Source organism: Saccopteryx bilineata, chromosome 2 (genome assembly GCF_036850765.1).
Source record: "Saccopteryx bilineata isolate mSacBil1 chromosome 2, mSacBil1_pri_phased_curated, whole genome shotgun sequence".
NCBI classification, from domain to species: Eukaryota; Metazoa; Chordata; class Mammalia; order Chiroptera; family Emballonuridae; genus Saccopteryx; species Saccopteryx bilineata.
The window spans coordinates 149,181,919-149,206,730 of record NC_089491.1 but is presented as its reverse complement, the minus strand read 5'-3'; the positions used below and the strand labels follow the sequence as shown (position 1 = coordinate 149,206,730).

The window sequence follows — 24,812 nt, the reverse complement described above, 5'->3', positions numbered from 1 at the left end:
CAATCACAGCTGTCCTCCGGAACAACACCAAATTTTTATTGGATAATGCATAACGTACACGGGTCGTTGTATGGCTCTCACAGAATTACATTTTAAAATATGTGGCGTTATGGCTCTCTCAGCCAAAAAGGTTCCCAACCCCTAATCTAAGGGAAAATAGGTCAGTGCCTTGGACTAGTCAGGTATCATATGTTTTAAAAATTCTTGCAGCACACAGATTGAAAATCACTATCTTAACCCTATGACTCCCTTTAGCTTTTCCTCTATGTTGCTTCAACCACTACTTCCCCACTCCCTTATCAGCTATTAATCTTCCATTATCCACAAACTGGTTTTTGCCTCCCTTTCTCCCCATAAAAAGGCTCTTGCCCAAGTCACTAAGGATCAAGTGACTGTTTATTGTTTATTGAGGCATTTAAGGCAGATGAAGATATGCTGTGGAAACCAACTCCTAAATCTTAATGGCATTACTCAATAAATGTTCATTTTTTGCATATGTCAATCCATTCATGTAACTATTCAACTTGGTTGGCCATTCAGGTGGTGATTCAGGGACTTGGGCTACTACTTTCATCTGTGGCTCCATCATCTCCTGGAGACTTAGGGTCTTCAGTTGAATCTTGTATCTAGCAGCTGAAGAGCAGAGTGCGGAGGACTATGTGGGCTGTTAGCATAGGACAGAACTGGAGAAATATACCACTTCTACTCTTATTCCACTGGCCACACACAGTCTGAAAGAGATGCTGGGAAAGACATTGTAGCTATCTGTCCAGTTGGAAAAAGAAACTTCCAAGTATAGAGCAGTTCTTCACCAGAGTGTGGCATTCCTTCTCTCTGAAACTCTCTCTCTCCTTCATCTTCTATGACACTACTCTCTTGGTTTCTATCTTCAAATCTTCACTGCTTGTTTTTGGTCTCTTTTTTAGCTTTTCTTTCTTTCTTTCTTTCTTTCTTTCTTTCTTTCTTTCTTTCTTTCTTTCTTCCTTTGTTTTCCTTTTTATTTTTCTGAAGCAAGAAGTGGGGAGGAAGTCAGGCCGACAGACTCCTGTATGTGCCCAACCAGGGGATCCACCTGGCAAAGCCCACCAGGGGGCGATGCTCTGCCCATCTGGGGCATTGCTCCATTGCAACTAGAGCAATTCTAGCCCCTGAGGCAGAGGTCACAGAGCCGTCTTCAGCACCTGGGCCAACTTTGGTCCAGTGGAGCCTTGGCTGCAGGAAGGGAAAAGATAGAAAGGAGAGGGAGGAGGGTGGAGAAGCAGATGGGCACTGTTCCTGTGTGCCCTGGCCGGGAATTGAACCTGGGACTTCCACATGCCAGGGCTGAGGCTCTACCGCTGAGCCAACCAGGGCCAGCTTATCTTTCTTTTATCCATCCCTAACGTTGGTATCCCCAGCATTTGTCTGTTGACTGATTTGTCTTCTCACTACAGGATTCTTCCTGGAAGATTGTATAAACAACCAGAACATCCATCTCCACCTTTTTGTTCCTATTCCAATGTAAAAACTGCTCCTTGTTTTACAAGTCCTCATCTAGATAAGTGGGCATTTGCTTAGTCAGTAAACTAGAAAAGGGGATATGATCCTATAGTCTTCCCTTGTCCTCTTTAACTGAAGTTTCTCAACCACCACACTATGATGTTTAAGGCTGGATAATTCTTTGTTGTGGGAGCTGTCCTGTGCATTACACAATGTTTAGCAGCATCCTAGGCTTGTAGTCCCCCACCTCCATCAAATTGTGACAACAAACAGTATCTTCAGACATTAACAAATGTCCCCTGGAGAAGAAGGGACTACCCCCAATGGAGAACTGCATCATTCAGTCCTATAGATTCAACCATTGCAATATTTATCCCCTCCATTACATTTTTGTGCCATTAATTTTATTAAATTCCACATGATTTTGTGTCTGGTTTTTTCCAGTTGCCTCTTATCTGGCTGTGGCAAGTTGATAGTTGTTTTTCAGCCTTCCTTGCATGGTCAGGTGATACAATTTAGCATGACAAAACAGGTTTGTGAAGAGGGTGACAAATGAACTTAAAGGTTTAAAAGCTTTGGAATCATCCAGTCTTAGACTGTATGTCTGTCACATCATTCTGGTAGTTGTGTAGCTTTAGGAAAGCTACTTAAATTCTCTGTGCCCCATCAGTGACACTGGCATAATAATAGTACCAACCTTAGAGACTAGCATATTAATATGTGTAAAGTGTTTAGTACTATACCTGGCTGCCTGTAAACACTGGATGAATGGTGGCTATGACAGGCAAATGGCAGTGATGATGTAATACCTTTTTTCCTTGCTAACCACAAAGGTCACTACCACACATTTTATCACTGACCGCTGTTCACATTTGAAGACTTAGTTTAGGGGAGACATTTCCTTTGGATGTTTTCTCACTCTGTTCTTCCAAATTATAAGCCTGTTCTCAGACGTTTCTTGTTTTTCTCCCTCACTGAGGTGTGAATACTTACAAGGCATGGAGCAGAAATTCTTTCTATATATTCTCAGGACCCCCACAGTGCTCAGTATTTAATGCTCAGGAGAGGTCTGTTGACTACATCAATAAGTAAATGAACATGAGTAATGCACATAAGCCTTGCAAATAACTTCCCTTCTACTTAACAGCACATAAGAAGGGTGGACCTTTAAAAAGCTTTGGATGTACTTAGGGTCTGAAACACAAATCAGCCAGGTAAATTTTTAGAAGGAAATTTATTTCACTAGAGTCTCAACTCCAACTGGCTTTTAAGTATGAAGCTAGAGTCCAAATTATTCTTTGAGTAAAGAGAAAAATTAAACACGACCCGTGCAAATGCTGACAGTCTTTGAAAATCTAATTCTAAATAAATTCATCTATATTTGCAAGGAGAATGACAATGGAAAGTGTTAATGATAGAGAAGTCACAGTTTTAACGTTCCATTGACAGAGACAGTTTCCAAAATTAGCTTTAAAGTTGCCTTGTGATTTAAAAAAATTTTAATTACACACACACACACACACACACACTTTTTTTCAATTGTCCAGTCTATATTTAGCAGGCTATTAATAAAGTGAAAAATAACTATATTTCTAGGAAACTGTAACTGTAATCTTAAGTAATTCAGTGTTCTCATTCATCTCTATTTGCAGAGGAGGACCCAATCACGTTTGGGTAGGAGAACTAGGAGAACTCAGTGGTGGCTTTTCTTCCTAGGCTTTGGACCCAACCACCTGTCATCTGCCATTTAACCAACTTCAGCTAAGATCCCCTTCTCTAGATCAAAATATGTTAGATTATCTCTTCTGGAATGATTCCTAAATTAAATCTTTTTTTTTCAATGGCGGAATAAATTTTTATATTGCCAAGTACTTAAACATACTCTGTGTTTTTTTGTGTGTTTTTTTGCATTTTTCTGAAGCTAGAAACAGGGAGAGACAGTCAGACAGACTCCCGCATGCGCCCGACCGGATCCACCCGGCACGCCCACCAGGGGCAATGCTCTGCCCACCAGGGGGCGATGCTCTGCCCATCCTGGGCATCGCCATGTTGCAACCAGAGCCACTCTAGCGCCTGAGGCAGAGACCACAGAGCCATCCCTAGCGCCCGGGCCATCTTTGCTCCAATGGAGCCTTGGCTGCGGGAGGGGAAGAGAGTGACAGAGAGGAAGGCGCGGCGGAGGGGTGGAGAAGCAAATGGGCGCTTCTCCTGTGTGCCCTGGCCGGGAATCGAACCCGGGTCCTCCGCACGCTAGGCCGACGCTCTACCGCTGAGCCAACCGGCCAGGGCTACTCTGTGTTTTTGAGTGCTGGGATAGGATTTCCTTTGGAAGAGTCCTTCTTGTGAGCATAGTCCATCCCAGTTGGTCCTCCAGCTGGCTCCTATGGGGCTGGAATGCAGAGACAAAACTGCCATGCATACACAGAATAATCATTCAGTTTTGTCCAAGATACTTGAGTGACAGAACTGGAGGTTGGGTTGGAGCAAGGGTGGAAGGCTCAGATGCCTTCAGGGCCTGGCACGTATGGTCTAGGGTAGGAAAGGTGAAAGAAATGAGCAGAGGAGTTTGAGGGCACAAAAAGGTGAAAGGATTTGAATTCAATTTGTAAAAATAAAATCACTACAGGGCTTCCCATTTATCATGGCCAGCTGACCAACTTATCTGCCTTCTTTTCCCAGACTCTTAAAATGGCAGTAAAGAAATAAAAAAAGGTAAGAAGCTACAAAGAAATTCTGAGAGGAAATACTAGCAGAGAACCATTTTAAGACAAAGCTGGGAAGCCTGACCAGGCGGTGGCACAGTGGATAGAGCGTCTGACTGGGATGCCGAGGACCCAGGTTTGAGACCCCGAGGTCACCAGCTTGAGCGCGGGGCTCATCTGGTTTGAGCAAAGCTCACCAGCTTGGACCCAAGGTCGCTGGCTCAAGCAAGGGGTCACTCCATCTGATGAAGGACCGCGGTCAAGGCACATATAAGAAAGCAATCAATGAACAACTAAGGTGTTGCAACAAAAAACTGATGATTGATGCTTCTCATCTCTCTCTGTTCCTGTCTGTCTATCCCTCTCTCTGACTCTCTGTAAAAAAAAAAAAGAAAGAAAGAAAGAAAGAAAAAGCTGGGAAAACTACAGAAAAGGGAAGAAAGTAACTGACTTCCAGTGGATGAAGATACAACCTTTGGGAGATAGGGTTGAGAGTATGAACATTGAATGGTTGAAACCACGAGTATCTCCCTTCCCGACAACTGGGAGACTGTCTGCTCTCAGCTTTCAAAGTGTTCTCTGTGAAACTTAACTGGAGAGGTCCCAAATGTAAGGGAATATTGGCACAGCTCAGGAAAGGGTATGAGGATGGGGAACGGCTTGAAAACAGTTGTTGAGTCTCAGTCTGGACTCTGAAAACAAAGTCTCCACCCTCTCCATCCAATCCAGAACACCAAATCAGATCTTATTAAAAAGTGACTGGCCCTGGCCAGTTGACTCCCTTGGTTAGAGAGGCACTCTGACATGCCAGGGTTGTGGGTTTGATACCTGGTCAGGACATGTGCAGGGATCAACCAGTAAATGTGTGGATAGGTGGAACAGCAAACTGATGTTTCCTTCTCTCTCTCCCTTCCTTTCTCTAAAATTAATAAATAAAACTTCAAAAAAAAGTGATCAAAGGCCTTGGATGGGTAGCTCAATGGCTTAGAGTGGTGTTTTATTTTTTTGTATTTTTCTGAAGCTGGAAACGGGGAGGCAGTCAGACAGACTCCCTCATGCGCCCGACCGGGATCCACCCAGCACGCCCACCAGGGGGCGATGCTCTGCTCATCCGGGGTGTCACTCTGTTGCGATCAGAGCCACTCTAGTGCCTGGGGCAGTGGCCAAAGAGCCATCCCCAGCGCCCCGACCATCTTTTGCTCCAATGGAGCCTCAACTGCGGGAGGGGAAGAGAGAGACAGAGAGGAAGGAGAGGGGGAGGGGTGGAGAAGCAGATGGGTACTTCTCTGGTGTGCCCTGGCCGGGAATCGAACCCCGGGACTTCCACACGCCAGGCCGATGCTCTACCACTGAGCCAACCGGCCAGGGCGGCTTAGAGTGTTTTGATATTCCAAGATTGCAGGTTTGATCCTGGGTCAGGGCACATACAAGAATCAACCAATGAATGCATTAATAAATGCAACAAATCAATATTTCTCTCTCTCTAAAATCAATCAATAAAATAAAATAAAATTTAAAAAGTGTCTGGAAATGAACTATTGGAAAATGAGAAATTTCTTCAAAGGTCTCCAAGAAAAACTCATTTCCTTTACCCTTGTCAACCAATGGTCATTGATGTCAATTTAACAGGAACAGGATTGCCCAATTTGGGGTGCAATGAAGAAGGAAACTTTATTTAGCATACACAGCTCAATTGATATAGCATAGATGTGTAACAGCACAGCTGTCAGGAAGCCCTACCTAGGGCAAGATCTCTCTCCAGCTACAAGATCTACCCTGCTTCGCTCTGCTCTAGTGAAACACACTTTGTTTCAGCTCCAACCAAGGAATACAGTCTCCTGGAGAAAGGGAAAATGGGCTCCACAAGCCACAGGAGAGCTGACTTATATAGACAGAAGCCCCCACCACTGGTTTCTGATTGGTCTGTACTTGTGCAAACCAGGTCTCCAAATCCTCCTAGTTTGGTCCAAAAGACACTGTCAGGGCTGGTCAGAATGGTGCCACTCTGATTGGTCAGTGAAGATGCTGATGGGGAAGTACTTAAAATCTATTGGTTGAACTACAATTCCAGGACCTCCGTTATAAATGTTGACTCAGCTAGCAAGAACACAAGGTAGGCAGGCCCCATGGTGTGACTTTTCCCTTAAGTGTGGTTTTGGTGTGGGTCTCCTGTTTAGAATTGGCTCTAGGCTCTGCTTTATTGTGTTTTGTTTTGTTAATTTCAGCCCAGTTAACTCAGAGAAAAAAGTAGGGGCCACATTCAATACCAAAACAACCCACTCTTTAAAAGTAGTTTTTCTTCTGTAACTGCCTCAACAGTCTCAGTAACACTGTGACTTTCTCTGATATTTATAGGCTTTCCAGACACTAACTCCTTTCCCTCTCCCTGGGTGGCCCTTGGTTCTTGAAGAAGTGACCAGAAGAGCCAGGAGTTGCCCAACAGGTGGAACACAGAGCCCGCCTGACTACAGGGCGCTTCTGGTAGCCTTCGTGCGACTTCACGCCCCCGGGCTACTCCGAAGCAGGGCCGCTGAGAGAGGGCCCAGCGCGCCGGGTTCACGTCTCCTCCACGCCCACCTCCTCCCGCTAAACGTCCCCTCCCCTGACCAAAGCTCGGACTCTTGGGGCTGCCCTTATTGTTGGTCGCGTCTGTTACTTTGTGGGCCGGGTGACATGAATGGATGAGCTGGACACACCTTCCAGCTTTCTTTAAAAAATTCCGGTCTGGATCTGCATATAGAGAGGGAAGGACGCGCCCCCCCCCCCCCCCCCCCCCGCGTCCCCGGAGCCTACCCCGCGGGGCAGGAAAAGGCACAGCTTCTCCCTCCCACACTCCTCCCATTTTTAAAAAAACGCCTGACCCAAATAAATAATACCGTTCCAATTCTACTGGCGTCCTCGGGACCCTCTCCTTCTTCCCCGGGGCGCACGAGCTAGAGGCGGGCGTGCGACCGCCCCCGGTCGCCACACCATGCTGCCCAGCGCCGTGGCGGCCCACGCCGGCGCGTACTGGGACGTGGTGGCTTCCTCCGCGCTCTTCAATTTCCCCGCAGCGCCCGGCTTTGGCAACCTGGGCAAGAGTTTCCTGATCGAGAACCTGCTGCGGGTTGGGGGCACCCCGCCGCCGGGGCTGCAGCCACCCCCGCCCCACGGACCCGCGGCCGCCCTCGTCACGACCACCGCAGGCGCTCAGGTCCGGCCCCTGCCCGCCAGCCCGGTCCCCCTAAAGCTGTGCCCTGCTGCCGAACAAGTCAGCCCCGGCGGGGCGCCCTATGGCACTCGGTGGGCTTTTCAAGTGCTCAGCCCCTCGGCAGACGGCGCAAGGCTGCCGGGCCGGGCTCTTGGGGATCGAGACAGTACCTTCCACCCATCAGCCCCAGGTGAGCCTGCACTCCCTTCCCAGCTGAGTCCAGCGTCTCCCGGTCTGCGGGTCCTGGGACCTGGGCGCGCCAGCGATGCGCACTGCGCGGGGGGCGCTTTGGCCCCAGGGCGCAGCAATCCACTATGGCCTGGAACCTTCCTAGAACTTCCTTCATGAGTTTTAGAGGAGATGCCACTTCGGGCATAACGAGGGTAACTACCACTAATTGTGACCCCCCACCCCCCACCCCTCACCCCCGGCAGCCATACCACCAGCTTTCTTTCTGATCCTTTCTTTCAACAGGTGGTAGGGCTACCTGGATTTCTAGGCCTTAGGGGAGAAACCCTAAAGGCACCTCGCTGTTAGCTGGAAAGGACAGCCTCAGTGCCTGGGTCTCTGGGCTCGCTGGATCAGTTTCACGGGATTTCCCAAGTTCAACGTTTTTGCCCACCCATCTTTTTCCGGAGGCCGCGACACCGGCTCCCCAGGAAGTTCCTGGCGGGGAGAGCTTCGCTCCGTCCGCTTTGGGGCATTTGCCACTTAGACTGTTGCGATGGTCAGGGCCCTTCACGAACGCTCCCAAAGACCTTCGGAAGGATAGTTGGGCAGTTTGGCTTTGGATCACTAAAGCGCGAAGAAATCAGGCCGATTTTTTGCTTCGTGCTGAGTTGAAACGGCTGAATTGGCACCTGGAATAGGACTTTCACTAGTAAATGAGAATTGACCAAAAGAAGGGCAGTTTTGGTTTGTTTTAATTCCCGCATAAAACTTAAGTTGTGTGAGTGGGGAAAGGATGGACTATATTGACTCAGATATTCGCTCAAGCTTATGGAGGGTCTACCGAAATTCGCAGTATAAAAGGAAAAAGATTCAGAAGCTGAGATCTAGTTAGATTAATTTTTTTTTCTATCTGCGTCCTTAGACAATCTTAACTCATTCTTTTAATCCCAGTGGGTTTGTCCAGAATGACTAATAGACGCTTTTTTCAGCAGATTTCATTGTCCCAGTAAACTGCCGGATCAAATTTATTGCTAATGTCCTTATAGAATTTAACATGTTTAGAACCTGTCCTGGTCTTTCAGTTTGGAATGGTTACTAACAGAATGGAACAAATATAATTATACGAGCAGTGGTAAAACCTAAATTCTGGAAGCCTTTTTGCACCCTGGAAGAGGAACAAATATAGTTAAGGCCAAGTATATATGCTTTGGAAATTTGGGCCACTCTGTTCTTTTTTAAGTAATAGGAAAATTTGAGACATAAAAAGCAGTTTCAGGTAGACACGTGTTAGTAAATAATGTCTCATAAAAATAACATTTTCAAGAAAATTTAGTGATTTGCATAACTTTTGATGGATTGGCATTATTGTTCATAGAAGTTATTTTTCAAGGACCCTTATATTACTCCTGATTATGATTTGCTACCCAACAATAGAAAATTATCTTATTTTAACCTTTGTAGATTTTACAAATTAAATTTAAACCAAATGCTGATCAAATACGGATATGTCAATAATTCTAAAAAATAGTTTCATATATCTATTTGTTTCTTTCAAAATATGTATTACAATTATTAGGAAAAGTGTTTCCTAAGTACATTTTTTAATTTTCAAGAACATATTTATTTTTGTATGCTTATTAAAATGCAAAAATGATTTTTTTGGAATAAGTAACAGTATAAGAATTTATATTTTCCTTTGAAGTATTCTAATGTAGAGTACATTTTTCCTAATATTTTATCCAGTCCTCACTGAAGATTTTATGCCCTTAGGTTAATTTTCATTTAAACAAATAACCTTTTATTTCAAAAAATTATTTTTAAAAGAGTGCATTTAATTCTTGAAAGTAGAAAAATGTCTCAAGAAGAAAACTCCAGACCTGGAAATTTGTGCCCACAAATATACTGCTTGAAACCAGCATTTACATTCATTTATTTTAAAAATTTGACAGAGTGTAGTAGACTGAGCATGCCCAGTTTTATTTAAATGATAAATTCTTGCCTTACCAGATGTTATAGAAATTATTTTATACTGTGTAGAATTATGAAGTTAAAATGAGCACATTGAAGGTTAGCTATCACCTGAAAATTAGAAGAGGATGGAAGTGAGTACGGGCTATTGAGTACAGAGGAGACGGAACGGCCTCTGTTTTCAGAAAGATAACAGTATTTCTTTCTGAAAAGGTAGTGAACAACCAGTTTTGATTCATTAGACATTAACTTAGGAGTGAATCACATAATGTGATTTTTAATCATTCCAGCCTCTTGACTACCCACTTTTTTTTCTCAACCTTAATTTGTTGAGTGCACCTGTCTCAATGTTGAATAAGAAAACCCCAGAGATCTCAAGATCATTGGTGCAATACAACACTATTTAACTAGGGACATGTTTCTGCTTCATCGTTATTATTATTTTTACCTGCTATTCATTATACCATATATTTTATTCATTCAGCAAATGCTTACTGTCTTCCATGTGTCAGTCTTTGTTCTAGGTCATTGGTATAATAAAGGAACAAAACAAGTAACCGTCTCTGCCCCAAGTGGAGCTTACACTCCGTGGTCTGTACTGCTTTATGGTTTACCAAGCATTTTTTAAGTTGCTAGGCGCTTTAATCCTCACAATAGGCCAATTATTTTTCCTACAACAATTATTTCAATCGTAGTATTATTTTTGTTTGAAGTATCAGGATAAGCATCTTTGAACTTGTGAAAGAAAAATAATTGCCCAAATCTTCATATTTCTTAGATTAATCTTTCATTGATGAGAAACTAATAAGGGATAATTGGATAACCAATTACATGTATCACAGTAATAAATCAGATGTGATTTTGTGTCTGAGCCTATAAAAGAAATTGGCTTTCCCCTTTATCTCATTATATGACTGAAAGGTACTGACAGTTAAACAGTAAGGCAGATTTATTTACAGGTCAGGAGTGAAGTTATAGCTGTCAGTGTTTTGTCCCTGAAAATTGGCAAGTCTGGCTATGTAGCACAAGAAAAGAAACATCTATAGCTATATGTTGCAGTTGTTCATATAGAGTAGTTTAAAAACTTTATTTTAAAAATCAAATAACATTCCTCAGAGGTTGAGAGGGGCATATTTAGTACAATAGTAGGTCATAAGAATGTTTACCTCCAGGGGCTGTAGCTGAAAAAGTAAATAAATGAAAGTCTTGAATTTATTATAGTTTATTAGTGGAAACCAGGAGGATTTGCAAGTAAATCCTAATCATCAGAGATCCCTTCCCAGCAGTTTATTAATGTCATTATTTGGCAAATCTTGTGCTAGATTAAAATATTTTAATTTTGTATATAAAATGATTTAAAATATATACAGAAAATATACTTTTATATGTAAAAACTTGTCTTGAAATGTAAAAAGCTGAAATATTAAAATATTTTAATGCCATCAATTATCTTCAAAAGAGGTAGAACAAATAGCCTTTCTTTTAATATTTGTTATTTTAAGCATTTTAGACAATGTTGGACATAATTTCCTGCCTGTAATTTATTTTTTAAAAATCTACTTTATGCTGTATATAAAAGGATTAAAAAGCAAATGTTTATTCTGGATAGATGAATTGAACTTTCTTCTCTCTTTTTTTTTTAATCAACTTTGTCAAATGTACTGTAGAGCACAGACGTAGAAGGTGATCCATTGGACTTTCTCTGGCGCCCTGTTAGGATTGTTTCTTACCATTAACACTTAATGTGCAGTCTAGTTTTCTTGTCCACCCCCAGTCTCAGTTGCTAAACCTTGATTCTGTGTTAAACTTAGGTTGTGTCCTCCAACTGATAGTTTCTCCACTTTCACTGAGATACAGTGAAAGTGTGAAATAAAATAGCTTCTCTTACATTTTAAGCACTTGGAGGAGGGAGAAGATGGATCTGTGCTCCAAGAGGAGATTCTAGTTCAAGTGAAGACTTTATGATCTGATTTATTAAGCCAGAGTGTGTCACTTAATTTTGCTAACACCATGCTATCAATTTGCTTTGGCAAATTAGAATCACAGCATCTTGAATGTTGATGCTGACCTAGGACAGAGAGAATCGGGAATTGAGATAATGATGGGATCCATTCAAGTGGTTTCTTGCTCAGGTTATCACGCCAACCATCTTTTGTTGGAATTTGTATATAATATTGAACCATATTCTTACTACATCTGGTTTTTTTTTTTTGGTAATATGCTTAACATATATTTGGAGTTATATTAACCTAATAATAACATTTACACGGTTTGTGAAGAATCAGCTCTGAACAAATTGTTATATGGTCTCCCAGTTAATAAATCTCCAAGTTCAAGGAGATGTTCTTGAAAAGAATCGATAGGGCTAATAATTTGTTTACCACTGGTACTAAGTCACAGTCCTTACAAAATAATGTGTGAGTTGAAACTACAACAGGATAATTTATGTGCACTTGATTTGCCTCTGACTTTAACACCTAGCCCTCTCCGAGCCCCTAACATATGCTTCTCTACTTCACCTTAACAACAAGGAATCTCAGTTTGTTAATGTGAATTGAAATTATTGAGGTTATAATAAAATGGGACTTTATCCAGCAGGCAAGTAGAAACATTTTAGAACTTTCCTCTTAATTAATATTCCCTCTAAGAGTGTGAGGGTTATTTTTAAGAGGGACCATGGCTTTAATGCCTAGAATATTGCATACGGATTTATGCAGAAGTAAATTTAGGATTCAGAGAGTTCAAGGTGACATGTAAGAAGCCAAAGGATGCCATATGTTGTGGGCAATTTAAAAGGATTTCAACAGTGGCTTTATCTACATTTGTTTGCCATAAATGTAGCCCAGATGTTGGGAGCAGAGCTGTGTATTAGACTCTGTTGTATTCCTCTTTGAGTGTGCAACCTCTTTCCTGTTCTTGTGCCATTTGATGGTTAGGTTTGCTGCTAAACAATGGAAGAAAGGGCAGCAACTGGAAAGTAAAGGGGCAGCATAGGTAATGGATGTGTTTATAAAATACTTTGAGGTTCTTCGCTATGAACATTTTTATGGAAGTGAAATATTATTTAAAATATTTAAACAAATGTGTTCTTATGTTAAGGTGGGAAGGATGTAAATGCTTTATTAACTCCTCACTCAACCTACTTTCCACAACCCTATTTCTGTTGTTGACACTGTCCATAGTTTTAGAATTCATCTTATTATCTGTATTTTGAGGGGACTTGATTTGTAACTCTTAATACAGTGTTTGTCCACTTACTCTTGGGTTAACAGAAACTCTAAAATTTTTTCTTAATGACAGTGATTTTTATTTAGTTGTGAAGGTATACACTTTTTAAATCAGTTAAGCAATTTCACGTTTTTATTCAGATACACCTGGAATTTGTCATTTACAAAAGGACAAATTTTAAAAATAAACTATGATTTTTTATCTAGGAATGCTTAGAATCCCTATTTAAAACTTCATTAGATCATGCTTCTACTTTATACTCTTTTAGTAAAAAAAAATTGGATTTTTGCCATAACATATAATATGCTTACTAGAGCCTTGGCTATTTTATTCCAAAATATTTTATGTTACTTTCAGTAATGTTTCCACTTTTAATGAAATCTCTCCCTTTTATTCTTTTTAGCCTCCAGTCAATACTTGATTTGGCAATGCTGAGTGATTCATCACTTTATATTAAATTACCGTACTGATTTTATATTTAATAGTACTATTCACTTTGTCAATCAGCTATTAGTTTGGAATATTTGAGGGGCACATTTTTTGTGAGTTATGTGAACAGTAAATTTGTGGTATTAAAATTCTCTCTGAAGTCAAAGATCAAAAAGCCTCTATAAGTTTTTAGACTTTCGTTTCAGAACCAAAGCGTCCATTGAAAGGAAAGAAAAAAAGTGTTCAAGTATTTTTTATATATTGTTTAATATTGAATTACCTTCTTGTTTATAAATATTACAAAGATGAACTAGGTTTTTCACTTTTCTTGCACACATTCAGGTACCATATACAGCAAAGTGAATTATATTAATTCTAAGTGACCCTCAGAAATATATAGAATATATATGAATGATATACATTTCTACCAGTCCTCTTGAGAGGGCTCAAAATATCTTCTTCTTTAAAACTTTAAATCTCTGACACTTTTTAAATACAAATATTTTAAGGAGTTAGTAAGCTATTCTTTGAAAGATTTATATATATTTTTTTCTTTTTTTTTTTTTTTTTTTTTTTTTTCATTTTTCTGAAGCTGGAAACAGGGAGAGACAGTCAGACAGACTCCCGCATGCGCCCGACCGGGATCCACCCGGTACGCCCACCAGGGGCGACGCTCTGCCCACCAGGGGGCGATGCTCTGCCCATCCTGGGCGTCGCCATATTGTGACCAGAGCCACTCTAGCGCCTGGGGCAGAGGCCAAGGAGCCATCCCCAGCGCCCGGGCCATCTTTTGCTCCAATGGAGCCTCGGCTGCGGGAGGGGAAGAGAGAGACAGAGAGGAAAGTGTGGCGGAGGGGTGGAGAAGCAAATGGGCGCTTCTCCTGTGTGCCCTGGCCAGGAATCGAACCCGGGTCCTCCGCACGCTAGGCCGACGCTCTACCGCTGAGCCAACCGGCCAGGGCGAAAGATTTATATATATTAAAAGAGATGAAAAATTACGGCTGCTGGAAAGCTTTTTAGTGGACTTACCTCTCGGGATGGATTTCCTTTAGGTGTGTTGAACCAATACTATAGTTATATTGGGTGTAAACCAGAAGACAGTCTGATTCTACAAAGCAGTAACGGTCCCTCCTATTTGCTTACATACTTTCTATAGGTGCTTTTGTACTACACAATGAATTGTTGCAACAAAAACTGTGTGGCCTGCAAAGCCTAATGCATTTACTATCTGACCCATTATGATAAAAGTTTGACAGTGGCCATGGCCAGTTGGCTCAGTGGTAGAGTGTCAGCCGGACGTGTGGCTGTCTGGGGTTTGATTCGCCGGCAGGGCACACGGGAGACTGCCCATCTGTTTCTTTGACCTTCCCCCGCTCCTTTCTCTCTATCTCTCTTTTCCCCTCCTGCAGCCAAGGCTCCACTGGAGCAAGCTGACCTGGGCACTGAGGATGGCACCATGGCCTCACCTCAGGTGCTAAAATGACTGGTTGCAACAGAACAAGGGCTCAGATGGGCTGAGCATCGCCCCCTGGTGGGCATGCTAAGTGGATCCCTACCAGGTGCATGCGGAAGTCTGTCTCTGCCTCCTGCTTCTCACTTAAGAAAAATACAATCAATCAATCATTCAATCAATCAATCAATCAATAAGTTTGCCAGTACTTTCTCCAAAGCATAAATAGCAAATTGGGTAAATTTCAAAATACTGTGTATTTTCTATGTTGGTTTTAGCAACACTTTTGTAGTTTTATAGCCTAGATTCAAGTCAAAGGTCTTTACAATACTGAATGTATAATCCTAAACAATTCATGTAATCTCTTTGAACTTCTGTTTCTCCATTTCAAAATGAAAACTAATATTAGGCTTGACATTTGACCTTCAAATACATACCTCACAAGCTCATATAACATACAGGGAAAGATGTAAAAGACCATTTTGCATTAATTCACCATAATTAAAATATTGGTGAAAGGAGTATTGCTGTGTAAGTAAGAAACCATCTCCAAACCTAGAGGCTTAAAGGAGCAATTTATCATATCCTCTCTCTTTTTTGTGGGTTGGGCTCAACTGGATGGTTCTTCCTTTGAATCTCACTGGGGTTAGATGCCCTCTGGAGCGGCAGGTCCAAGATGGTTGCCCACATGGCTGACAGTAATGCTGGCTCTTGACAGTGTGCTCAGCATCTATATAGAGGTGTTTCAACATCTATACTTGGACTTTCCAATTGTTTTGAGTTTCTTATAGCACAGTGCGTGGACTCTGAAAGGGAGATTTATAAGAGCAAACATGGCAAAAAACCCTGGCTTCAACTCAAGGCTTCTGACTGAGCCTTGGAAGTTCCAGAATGTCACTTATTTTATATTCCTTGGTCAAGCAAGGCAGCAAGACCACCCCAAATACAAGAGAATGGAAAATAGATCCCACCTCTCAATGGGAGGAGTGCCAAATTATTTGCAGCCCTTTAAAATCTGCCACATCAGATGCAATTCCTGCTGGACCTGCCTCCTGCTGGAGTAGACCAGTGCAGGAGTTAATCAGAGTGGTGTAACTGGGAGCTCAGCCTTCATTAAGGCATTTAGAATTCTGAGAGCTACAGGTACTATTCTGTTATGGTATTCTCTCCTATGATTTTATAATAAAAAGAGCAGAGGATTTTCTCAAATTTAGCTTACAGCTGTCTAATGGAGACTCCTTGAAGAGAGAGGCAGCCGAGGTAGTAACCATCTTTGGTTATTGCAGTAAGCTAGGGCTCCACAGGTTGAGGAGAAGCCAGACTCACCTGCTAGTGTAAGGATATAGGAGATGGTAGGGGGAATGTACAAATACACAGTTATCATTACTTACTGCTACAGTGTATTGTTATGGCAGTGGGATCCTTCCATTTAGCCCTTCCTTACTCCATCTCATCTCATTCACCACTGCCAGGTGAAATTTTCTATAATATAGCTCTTGTTAGATCATCAAACTACTCATGGAAACCTTGATTATTCCCATCTGACTCTCGGATCAAATAAAACTATTCAGTTTTCCTTTTCAGACCTTAATTCCAGGAGCCACATTTAGCTCCTCCATCCCCATTGCTCAGTGTTCACTCCTTTGGCTGTGTCTCAGCACTCAGGGTGCCTCCCTCACCTGCCCCACGCGTCACTTCCATCCTTGCCCTCTCCTCATGTTCATGCCACCTTTCCTTTCTGGAATGCCTTCTTTCATTTCTTTTGCCATTCCAAATACCTTCTAAATCAAGGTCCAGATTAAGATTTATTTTTTCTGCTTAAAGCCTTTGACAAAGCCCTCCTACAATATTATTATTTTTAAAACTTGCATTTGTATTACAGAGGAAGTCTAGACCATGCTGCTGCATCTATTTTTTTTAAGAGTTGATCTTAAATTATCTAATAGTGGTAAGAATAAAGGCATTGTTTTGTGTTCTTTCCCGTGGTCTCATCCTGGCTATCCATTATAATCACTGGTGCAGCTTTTGAGAAAATGCTGTGCAAGGGAGCTCACTTGTAGCTAGCCTGATTAAATCAAATTTGTGTGGGGCCCAGACATCTGTCTCTTTGAAAAATACTCTGGATAGTTCTAATGTGTATTAGGGTTGAAAACCATTGGTTAGGAAAACACACAGTATGATTTTTTTTTCGATATCATCTCCTTCTTGGGGAATGCTTCCTATTTAACAGAACAACATTAATATTGGAGTATGGGGAAATGTAAATTTTATTTCTTTGACCAGTAGATTTAAATCTGCTACATTAAAGAACATTAAAAAATAGAAGTTCCTCCAGGGGAAGAAACTATCCTTTTTCATCTTTTTAGTCCCAACACACAGTGAACTATGTGGCATTTGGTAGATATGCAATACATTTTATCTGTACAGAGTTAAAAGACAGAATCAAACAAATAGACACTGCATGTGATTTAACTTCTCATGAGCTATACCAGAACTTGAAGACTTTTGACTTTCTATCTCTGAAGTACTTGAGGCCAAAAAAAAAAAAAGTTGCTGATTTCTGTTGTTTTTAGATAAGCAAAAGGTAAAGGATGGATTGAACTTTTTTTCCCTGTGATTGAAGTCATATTGCAAGGAAATCACATAAATGAATTATTTACAGGTTGTGTAATAAAATAAATAACATAATTGGATAACTGATATTTTGTAAGTCTTACAGTTGCCATCCGTCTGTCTCGATTTGGGGTCTATTTTACTCCACACAGTCTGTTCAATTATGTAGTATTTTTACATCAGAAGTTTATATTTCTTTATCCTCAGTGGTTATGTACTTGAAGGATGTCTTTAAAACCATCCTTTTAAAATTATTTAATTCCCTCTTATTCTTTCCCAGAGGTATTTTTGAACCTTTGGTTGTCTCAGTAAGGAATCTTGGGACCTTTGCTCATTTCTCCTCATCCTTCTTAACATGTCTGCCAAAACAGCATAGCATTGTAATGGGCTCCTGAAATTTATTTGAAGGTTTTATTAGTGACCTTTAGTAGTCTTTCTCTGAAATGTCATCTCAACTCAGTGCCACAGTTTGCATTGACAATAAAAAAAAATGGGGTTTCAGCCCATTTAGATACCTGTTGTTCCTCTCCATCAGTAAAGAGGAATGAAAATAACAAAAACAATTAAAAAGTTTATTGCTTGCTTCCTAGACAACAGATTTTTGAAAATAATTTCTCTGTAGCTAAGCTTGTAACCATCCTTGGCTGTGGGATACTTACCAGTAGGTCACAAACCGTCTAGTTGGTTAAGATAAAAATCAAACCAGTTGGCTCTGAGGTCCCATCTTGACTAAACATTCAAAATAATTGATATTTTGATTCTTTTTCTTCAGAAATGTCAGAATGTCTGATTAAGAAGTGAAAAGTTTAAGAAGTTCTTTGTAAGTGATTTTAGTCATTTGGATTCAGACAGTTTAGTTCCAAAAATTTTAAGACATTTGTTTGTTACTTGCAACAGTTTCCTACAGAAACTGGATATTCTATTTGTTGGCAGGATACAAAATTTGGAGTCTCCTCAAGTGTTGTACTAAGAGAACCTAACATCAAGCTTTAGAACCTGACAGCATGCATCTTTTTCACAGGAAAAGCCGTCTGTTTTTCCCTTATGAAAAGCTTGGGAGATGTGTCCATTTATTTTCTGGGCTTCAGCTTTTATTGAATAATAGGCAGTCTCTGTGCATGAAATTGCTATCCCTCGTGGCTAATAACTAAATGTTATGCTAAAATATTGATGTTTCTATTGTATTTTTAAAACATGCTGAAAACATTCATCATCACATTCCAGATGCATGCCCACTTGAGGTTGAATGTTAATGAATAAATGAGATAGAATGTGTTAAATTCATAGCCAATCCAGTGCCACTGGTAGGCACTCCTTAAATATTGTTATCGTAAGTATTGTTTAGTAAGCCTACAATGAATTGTTCTTAACATGATAAATGATACAGTGACTGCATCTAGAATGCCTCGATGGGCTTTGAAATGCATATCATCCAGGATGAAATTGCCTTCTTTTCTGTCCTTTTCAAAGCATCTTCAAAGTAGTTCTTAATGGTTTACAAAAGTTTTAACACATCAGTCAACCTGTCACTTGTTGTTTTTTTATCACACTCAAGTTTTCTTTTTTTTTTTTTTTTTTTTTTTTTTTGTTCATTGCTTTAAAAACTGTGGTTTGCAACTATTTTAAATTATAATATAACTTTTCCAATGCACTGCATTATTTTAAATGGTTATTTCCTAACACCACTCAGCGTGCCTGCAATGACAGGCTCAAAAGGATTAGCAATTGACTTATGTCAAAGTAGGAGCATGTAAAAAAAAAATGGAGCACTTAATTGGAATTTCACAGTGATTTCCACATAAACCAGCTTAAACAAGGTGTATTTATGTATAGAAATCAGGAATTGACTGATCTCCTGTGTAAATATATGTGTGTTAGAGAGGTGATTTAAGATGGTGAAGAAATTCTACACAATAGGACTTGAAGCCTGGTGTCACATGTAGTTCTTTAGCCACTAGAGTTGTGACTGTAAGTGGCATGTCATTTTGATTACAGCTTTACTCTATATTAAGAGGGTAATATACAGCAATATAACAAATTGTTCAATTATAACTCTCTTTGTTCTGGCTAAGTTTAATACGTAAGATAGAGATCTCAGAACTTATCACCAATGAGTTTAATTAATCACTTGTTTCTAATGAACCATCCGGTTTTTACTCTTTATTTTTCCATTTTTAGAGCTGTAGGGTTCGTCTGAGAAGCATGTTGGCTAGAGTAGTAGAATTTGTAATTTGTATATAAGCTGCATCGTTGTTGTAATAGTATCAGTAGGGTACTTATTTTCTACATTTTTTTGTTGTTGTTGTATTTTTCTGAAGCTGGAAACGGGGAGAGATAGTCAGACAGACTCTTGCATGCCCCTGACCGGGATCCACCCAGCATGCCCACCAGGGGCTATGCTCTGCCCACCAGGGGGCGATGCTCTGACCCTCCTGGGTGTCGCTCTGTTGCAACCAGAGCCACTCTAGCGCCTGGGGCAGAGGCCAAGGAGCCATCCCCAGCGCTCGGGCCATCTTTGCTCCAGTGGAGCCTTGGCTGCGGGAGGGGAAGAGAGAGACAGAGAGGAAGGAGGGGGGGGGGTGGAGAAGCAAATGGGTGCTTCTCCTGTGTGCCCTGGCCGGTAATCGAACCCGGGTCCCCCGCACGCCAGGCCGACGCTCTACCGCTGAGCCAACCGGCCAGGGCCTTTTCTACATTTTTTATTGAGCAAAACTATTTTGTGTGTATTTCTAGCTATAATGATAAATGTTTAATTGTATATGAGTAAGTCCAATGTTGCTGAGTCTTTTTCTTTTATCTCAATTTTTAAAAAGCCAAATAGCACAATTGCCATAACTTAATTACCTATAGAGTATTTTTGACATAAAATAAACTAGTTAACAGAAATGATTGAAAATAAACATAATGAGGCAACTTTTTTTTTTAATTTTATATTATTTATTTATTTTTACAGGGACAGAGAGAGAGTCAGAGAGAGGGATAGACAGGTACAAACAGACAGGAACAGAGAGAGATGAGAAGCATCAATCATCAGTTTTTCGTTGCAACACCTTAGTTGTTCATGGATTGCTTTCTCTTATGTGCCTTGACAGTGGGCCTTCAGCAGACAGAGTAACCCCATGCTCGAGCCAGCAACCTTGGGTCCAAACTGGTGAGCTTTTTGCTCAAGCCAGATGAGCCTGCGCTCAAGCTGGTGACCGCGGGGTCTCGAACCTGGGGCCTCTGCATCCCAGTCCGACGCTCTATCCACTGCACCACCGCCTGGTCAGCCTCTTTTTTTTTTTAATTTTAGTGAGAGGAGGGGAGGCAGAGACATACTCCCTCAGGCACCCAAGCTGGGATCCACGCGGCATGTCCATGAGCAGATGATGCTTTTCTCATCTGGGGCCCTTGCTCCATTGCAACCTGAGCCATTTTTTAGTGCCTCAGGTGAAGGCCATGGAGCCATCCTCAGTGCCTGGGCCAATTTGCTCTAATCAAGCCATGGCTACAAGAGAGGAGGAGGAGAGAGACAGGAGAGAGAGAGAGAAGCGATAGGGGGAAGGGGGAAGAAGCAGATGGGCACTTCTCCTGTGTGCCCTGACTGGGAATAGAACCCAGGATTTCCACACACAGGACCGGGGCTCTACCACTGAGCCAACCAGCCAGGTCTAAGGCAACTTTTATACATAGAATATATTTCCATTTTTCTAATTACTTTATATATACATTGAAATAGTGGAAAATGTAACTCTGCATAAACAATGCCACATTCTTATCATTTAAGATGTTACACTGAAATAAAATGATTTATCATTTCTATGGTGGATTTGAAGTCAATATTAGAACAACTTATGATATGAAAATTTTAAAAAAGTTTTATTAAACTTTTTGCACACCAAAAGAGGTCTTTTTAAAATATTGCACTTAGTTGCTGTGTTTTCAAAACAGCATTAAGACAAACATTTTATTATTTGAAAATCCAGATATTAAAAAATAAAAACATCAATATTGACTGCTTTCCATTATATTATTGAAAAACTTGCATTTATGATTCAGTTTTAATTTGAAGGCATTAAGGAACCTAAGAATATAAAATTCTTTTTTTAGTGAGAAGAGGGGGGAGGCAGAGGTGGACTCCCACATGCACCCTGACCGTGATCCATCTGGCATGCCCACTGAGGGGCGATACTCTGCCTATCCAGGACCTTTGCCTTGTTGCAACTGGAGCCATTTTTTTAGCACCTGAGGCAGAGGCCCTGGAGCTATCCTCTGCGCCCAGGGCCAACTCGCTCCAGTGGAATCTAGGCTGCAGGAGGGGAGGAGAAGAGATATATAGAGAGAGAAATGAGAGGGGGAGGGGTAGAGAAGCAGGTGGTCGCTTCTGTGTGTCCTGGCCAGAAACTGAACCTGGGACACCCACATGCCAGGCCGATGCTCTACCACTGAGACAGCTGGCCAGGGCAACTATAAAGTCCTTATTGGGAAATAGAGTTATTTTAATATATCCTTCAAAAATATTGGTGAAAATAAGCACATGCTCATCAATTGTTTAAAGTGCAAATCTGAAATTACTGTATTCTTAAAAGAAGGCATGTATTTATAGCAAAATAATTTTGACTAGTATAAGAAAAGAATTGCTATTGCATATGAAGGGAGAGTAATAAAAACATTTACTGTAAGTCATGTTCTAGATGTCAAGACCATCTGTTATGGAAGATACTGTATTTCAGGGGGGCTGCCAGAGAAACAGAAAATGGTTAATTCTTAATCCTCAGTCTTTACCTAAGAAGATTAGAGGTTTCTTATTTCTTATATTTGCAGATCATTTATTCACTTATTGAAAATGTATTGACTATTTAGTGTGCCAAACCGGGTATTCTGCTGGGTATGACCTAGTAAAAGGAAATTACCCACCTTCAGGAAATCACACTCATATTTATATTGTATTAAACCTCATTATACCCAAGGATGTGGTCATAGTTAAGGTACTTGACCAAAGGTTGGCATATAGTAAGTGTTCAAAACAAAACAAAGCTATTAATGCTCTATGACATTCTTTATAGGTATTTTTTCATCTATGAAGAAACAGAGTTTAAAATTTCTTCATTTACAAGAGTAATGATAACTAGCCCATGCAGATGTATTAAAAATATTGGGAACACCACAGTTTAATAAAATGAGCAGAACAGAATTATATGGCAACTCCCTATACTATAAACATTAATGCTTTCAGGTTAACTAGTGTGATAAAATGTTATTACTCTTCTCAAATACTTTTAAACATGTAAAAATGATCAGAAAAACCATTTTTTGTTAGGGAATTGCTCATTAAATTAACTATTACAACTGTTGGAATCCAAATATATATTTCACGGAACCTTCTGATATTTAAAAAGTACAGTAATATAATTTCTCTTAAAAATTAAACTTAATTCAAATTGTTTCTTGGCAAGTATTAGTATACATATATCTTAGAGCTGTACTATTCAATATGGTAGCCCCTGGCCACATGAGTCTATTGAAACCTAAAATAATTTAAATTAAGAATTAAGTTACACAGTCACACTAGCTACATTTGAAGTGCTCAGTAGCCATATGTGACAAGTGCATATTGGACAGGGCAGACATAGGTCATTTCCATCACCACCGACAGTTCTCTTGGATAACATTGCTCAGGGATATTTTAAATAAAAGACTATTTGACATATGATGTATACTACTTATAATTATGATCACACAAAAAATGAAGATTACATTTGGTTTTGATAATCTGACTCTTCATCACAGCTTCCAAATCTTTATTAAATTATTTGGCAAGCTCTTTGACAGATAAAAAAGACTTCTTTAAATGACTAATTTCAGTAAAAGTAACAACTAAGGAAAGGATCAGAAAATGAAGGGCTTTGACCCAATGACTTTTTTTGGAAACTGGGAATTTGAATATTGTCTGAAAGAAATGGCTAATCAATGAGATCAATGCTTTCTCTGCAGCGCCGTCCAAACCCTTTTTCCTGAGTGCCCCGCCATTCTACTCCGCGTGCTGCGGTGGGTCCTGTCGGCGCCCTGCATCCCCCACTGCTTTTCCAAGTAAGTTTCTATGCTTCATCAGCAATGCCTCAGTTATTCTGTAAACCAAAGCAGCAGGATTTAATGTGCTCTGGAAAACTAATTGGTAATGCAATGGCAAGGAGCTAATTCCTCACTAAAAATCACAGCGATCCTATTCAGGAGGTTTCCAGAGATTTATCAAACCTCAGCACACTGAGCAATTGTGAGTGGTTTCTAATGGCTTTGAAACCCAGGGCTGACACACCAAGGAAAGCGACTTGTTTTCCATTTGATATAAAGGACCTCAGAGGAACCAGTTTTGGCTCTTTTTGAAATGTGTAGCAATGCCATTTAAAGAAGAAAAAAGGAAGGCTAAGAAATTGTGCTGTGTAAAATTTCCATTCAGCTCCGAATGTGACACAGAAAGTCAGTAGGTGTCCACTGAAAATAAATTTAGAATCGTTAAGGTTGTAAAAAGAAATAAATTCCTCCTCTTTGCATTCTTGAAGAAAAGCAGCCAGCATCACAGGAAATATTTGCAAGAGAACTTTTCTTCAAACATTACAAAATTTTAATAGTGCCCGGGGGTGGAGTGAGAATGACAGCTTCCAAAACCTTGTAGAGTATGCACACACACATTCACACACACAAAGGAAAAAAAGTCTCACTAAAAATAAAGTTCACTTTGGCCTTGGGATTTCTAAGTTAGGAATCTTTAGGCAGATGTTTAAGAGGAAGGCCAGTCGACGAGTGCATTTATTTCTGCTGCCCGAGAGAAAACATTTATGCACGTGAACCACTCATTCAGGTCGAAAGTGCAATAAGAGTGGAGTCAGGCTAGAGCCAGAGCTCCATCGTGGTGGACTTCAGACCCCCGCTGCCTCTTTGCGTGTGTTTTATGAATGTTTCAAGGGAGCAGTTGCTGGACAGAATGATTCCTGACAAGTGAGGCAGCAAATGCTGGCCGTTTAATGGGCTGCAAGCGTCTGAGCACCTCTTGAGGGGGCTGATACTTTCCCACAGAGCCCTTTACATGGCGGGGACCCAGCCACAATGGCTGACAGACCCGTGACCAATCATCACTTTCACTTGACTCATCCACACGCGACCTCACCACGATTTTTCACTGTGCAGATGAACTCTAGGAACCATTTCACATGGAAAAGGCTTGGGCAAGGGTCAGTTGCCCTTTTGTATGGCCATAAAGCAAGGCTCTGTGTGCCAGTCTTTTCTCCTGTCTCACATTCCAAGTGACTTTCTGGACACCCTTTAAAGCACTTGACTGAAAAATAAAGCAGTGAATGAAACTGACTTTTATAGACTCATTCTAGCTCATCTTCCCATATAACCCTGTCCACCTGAAAAGCGATTTAGTGGGTGAGCTGAGTGTATACAGAACTTGCTGAATACATAGGGCCCATTATCAACTGCGGGGATTGTTTATTAACCAGGACTGATACACTACTATTTTGAAAGTGACCTATTAATTGTCCATTTAACTAGAGTGTATTGATTCAAATAGAAAAATAGAAACCATGACTAAACTTTTTAC

The 24,812-nt window shown here is 40.7% G+C and overlaps 1 protein-coding gene across 1 annotated transcript in view; it reads left to right on the top strand.

Annotated features, from left to right (window-relative positions):
- Positions 1-7,152: 7,152 nt before the first annotated feature.
- DBX2 (developing brain homeobox 2) overlaps positions 7,153-24,812 on the top strand; it is a 37,125-nt gene continuing 19,465 nt past the window's right edge. Inside the window, exons 1-2 of the mRNA XM_066254831.1 lie at positions 7,153-7,561; positions 23,204-23,299. Of these exons, the coding sequence (XP_066110928.1) occupies positions 7,153-7,561; positions 23,204-23,299 (505 nt within the window). The remainder of the gene's footprint in view (positions 7,562-23,203; positions 23,300-24,812) is intronic.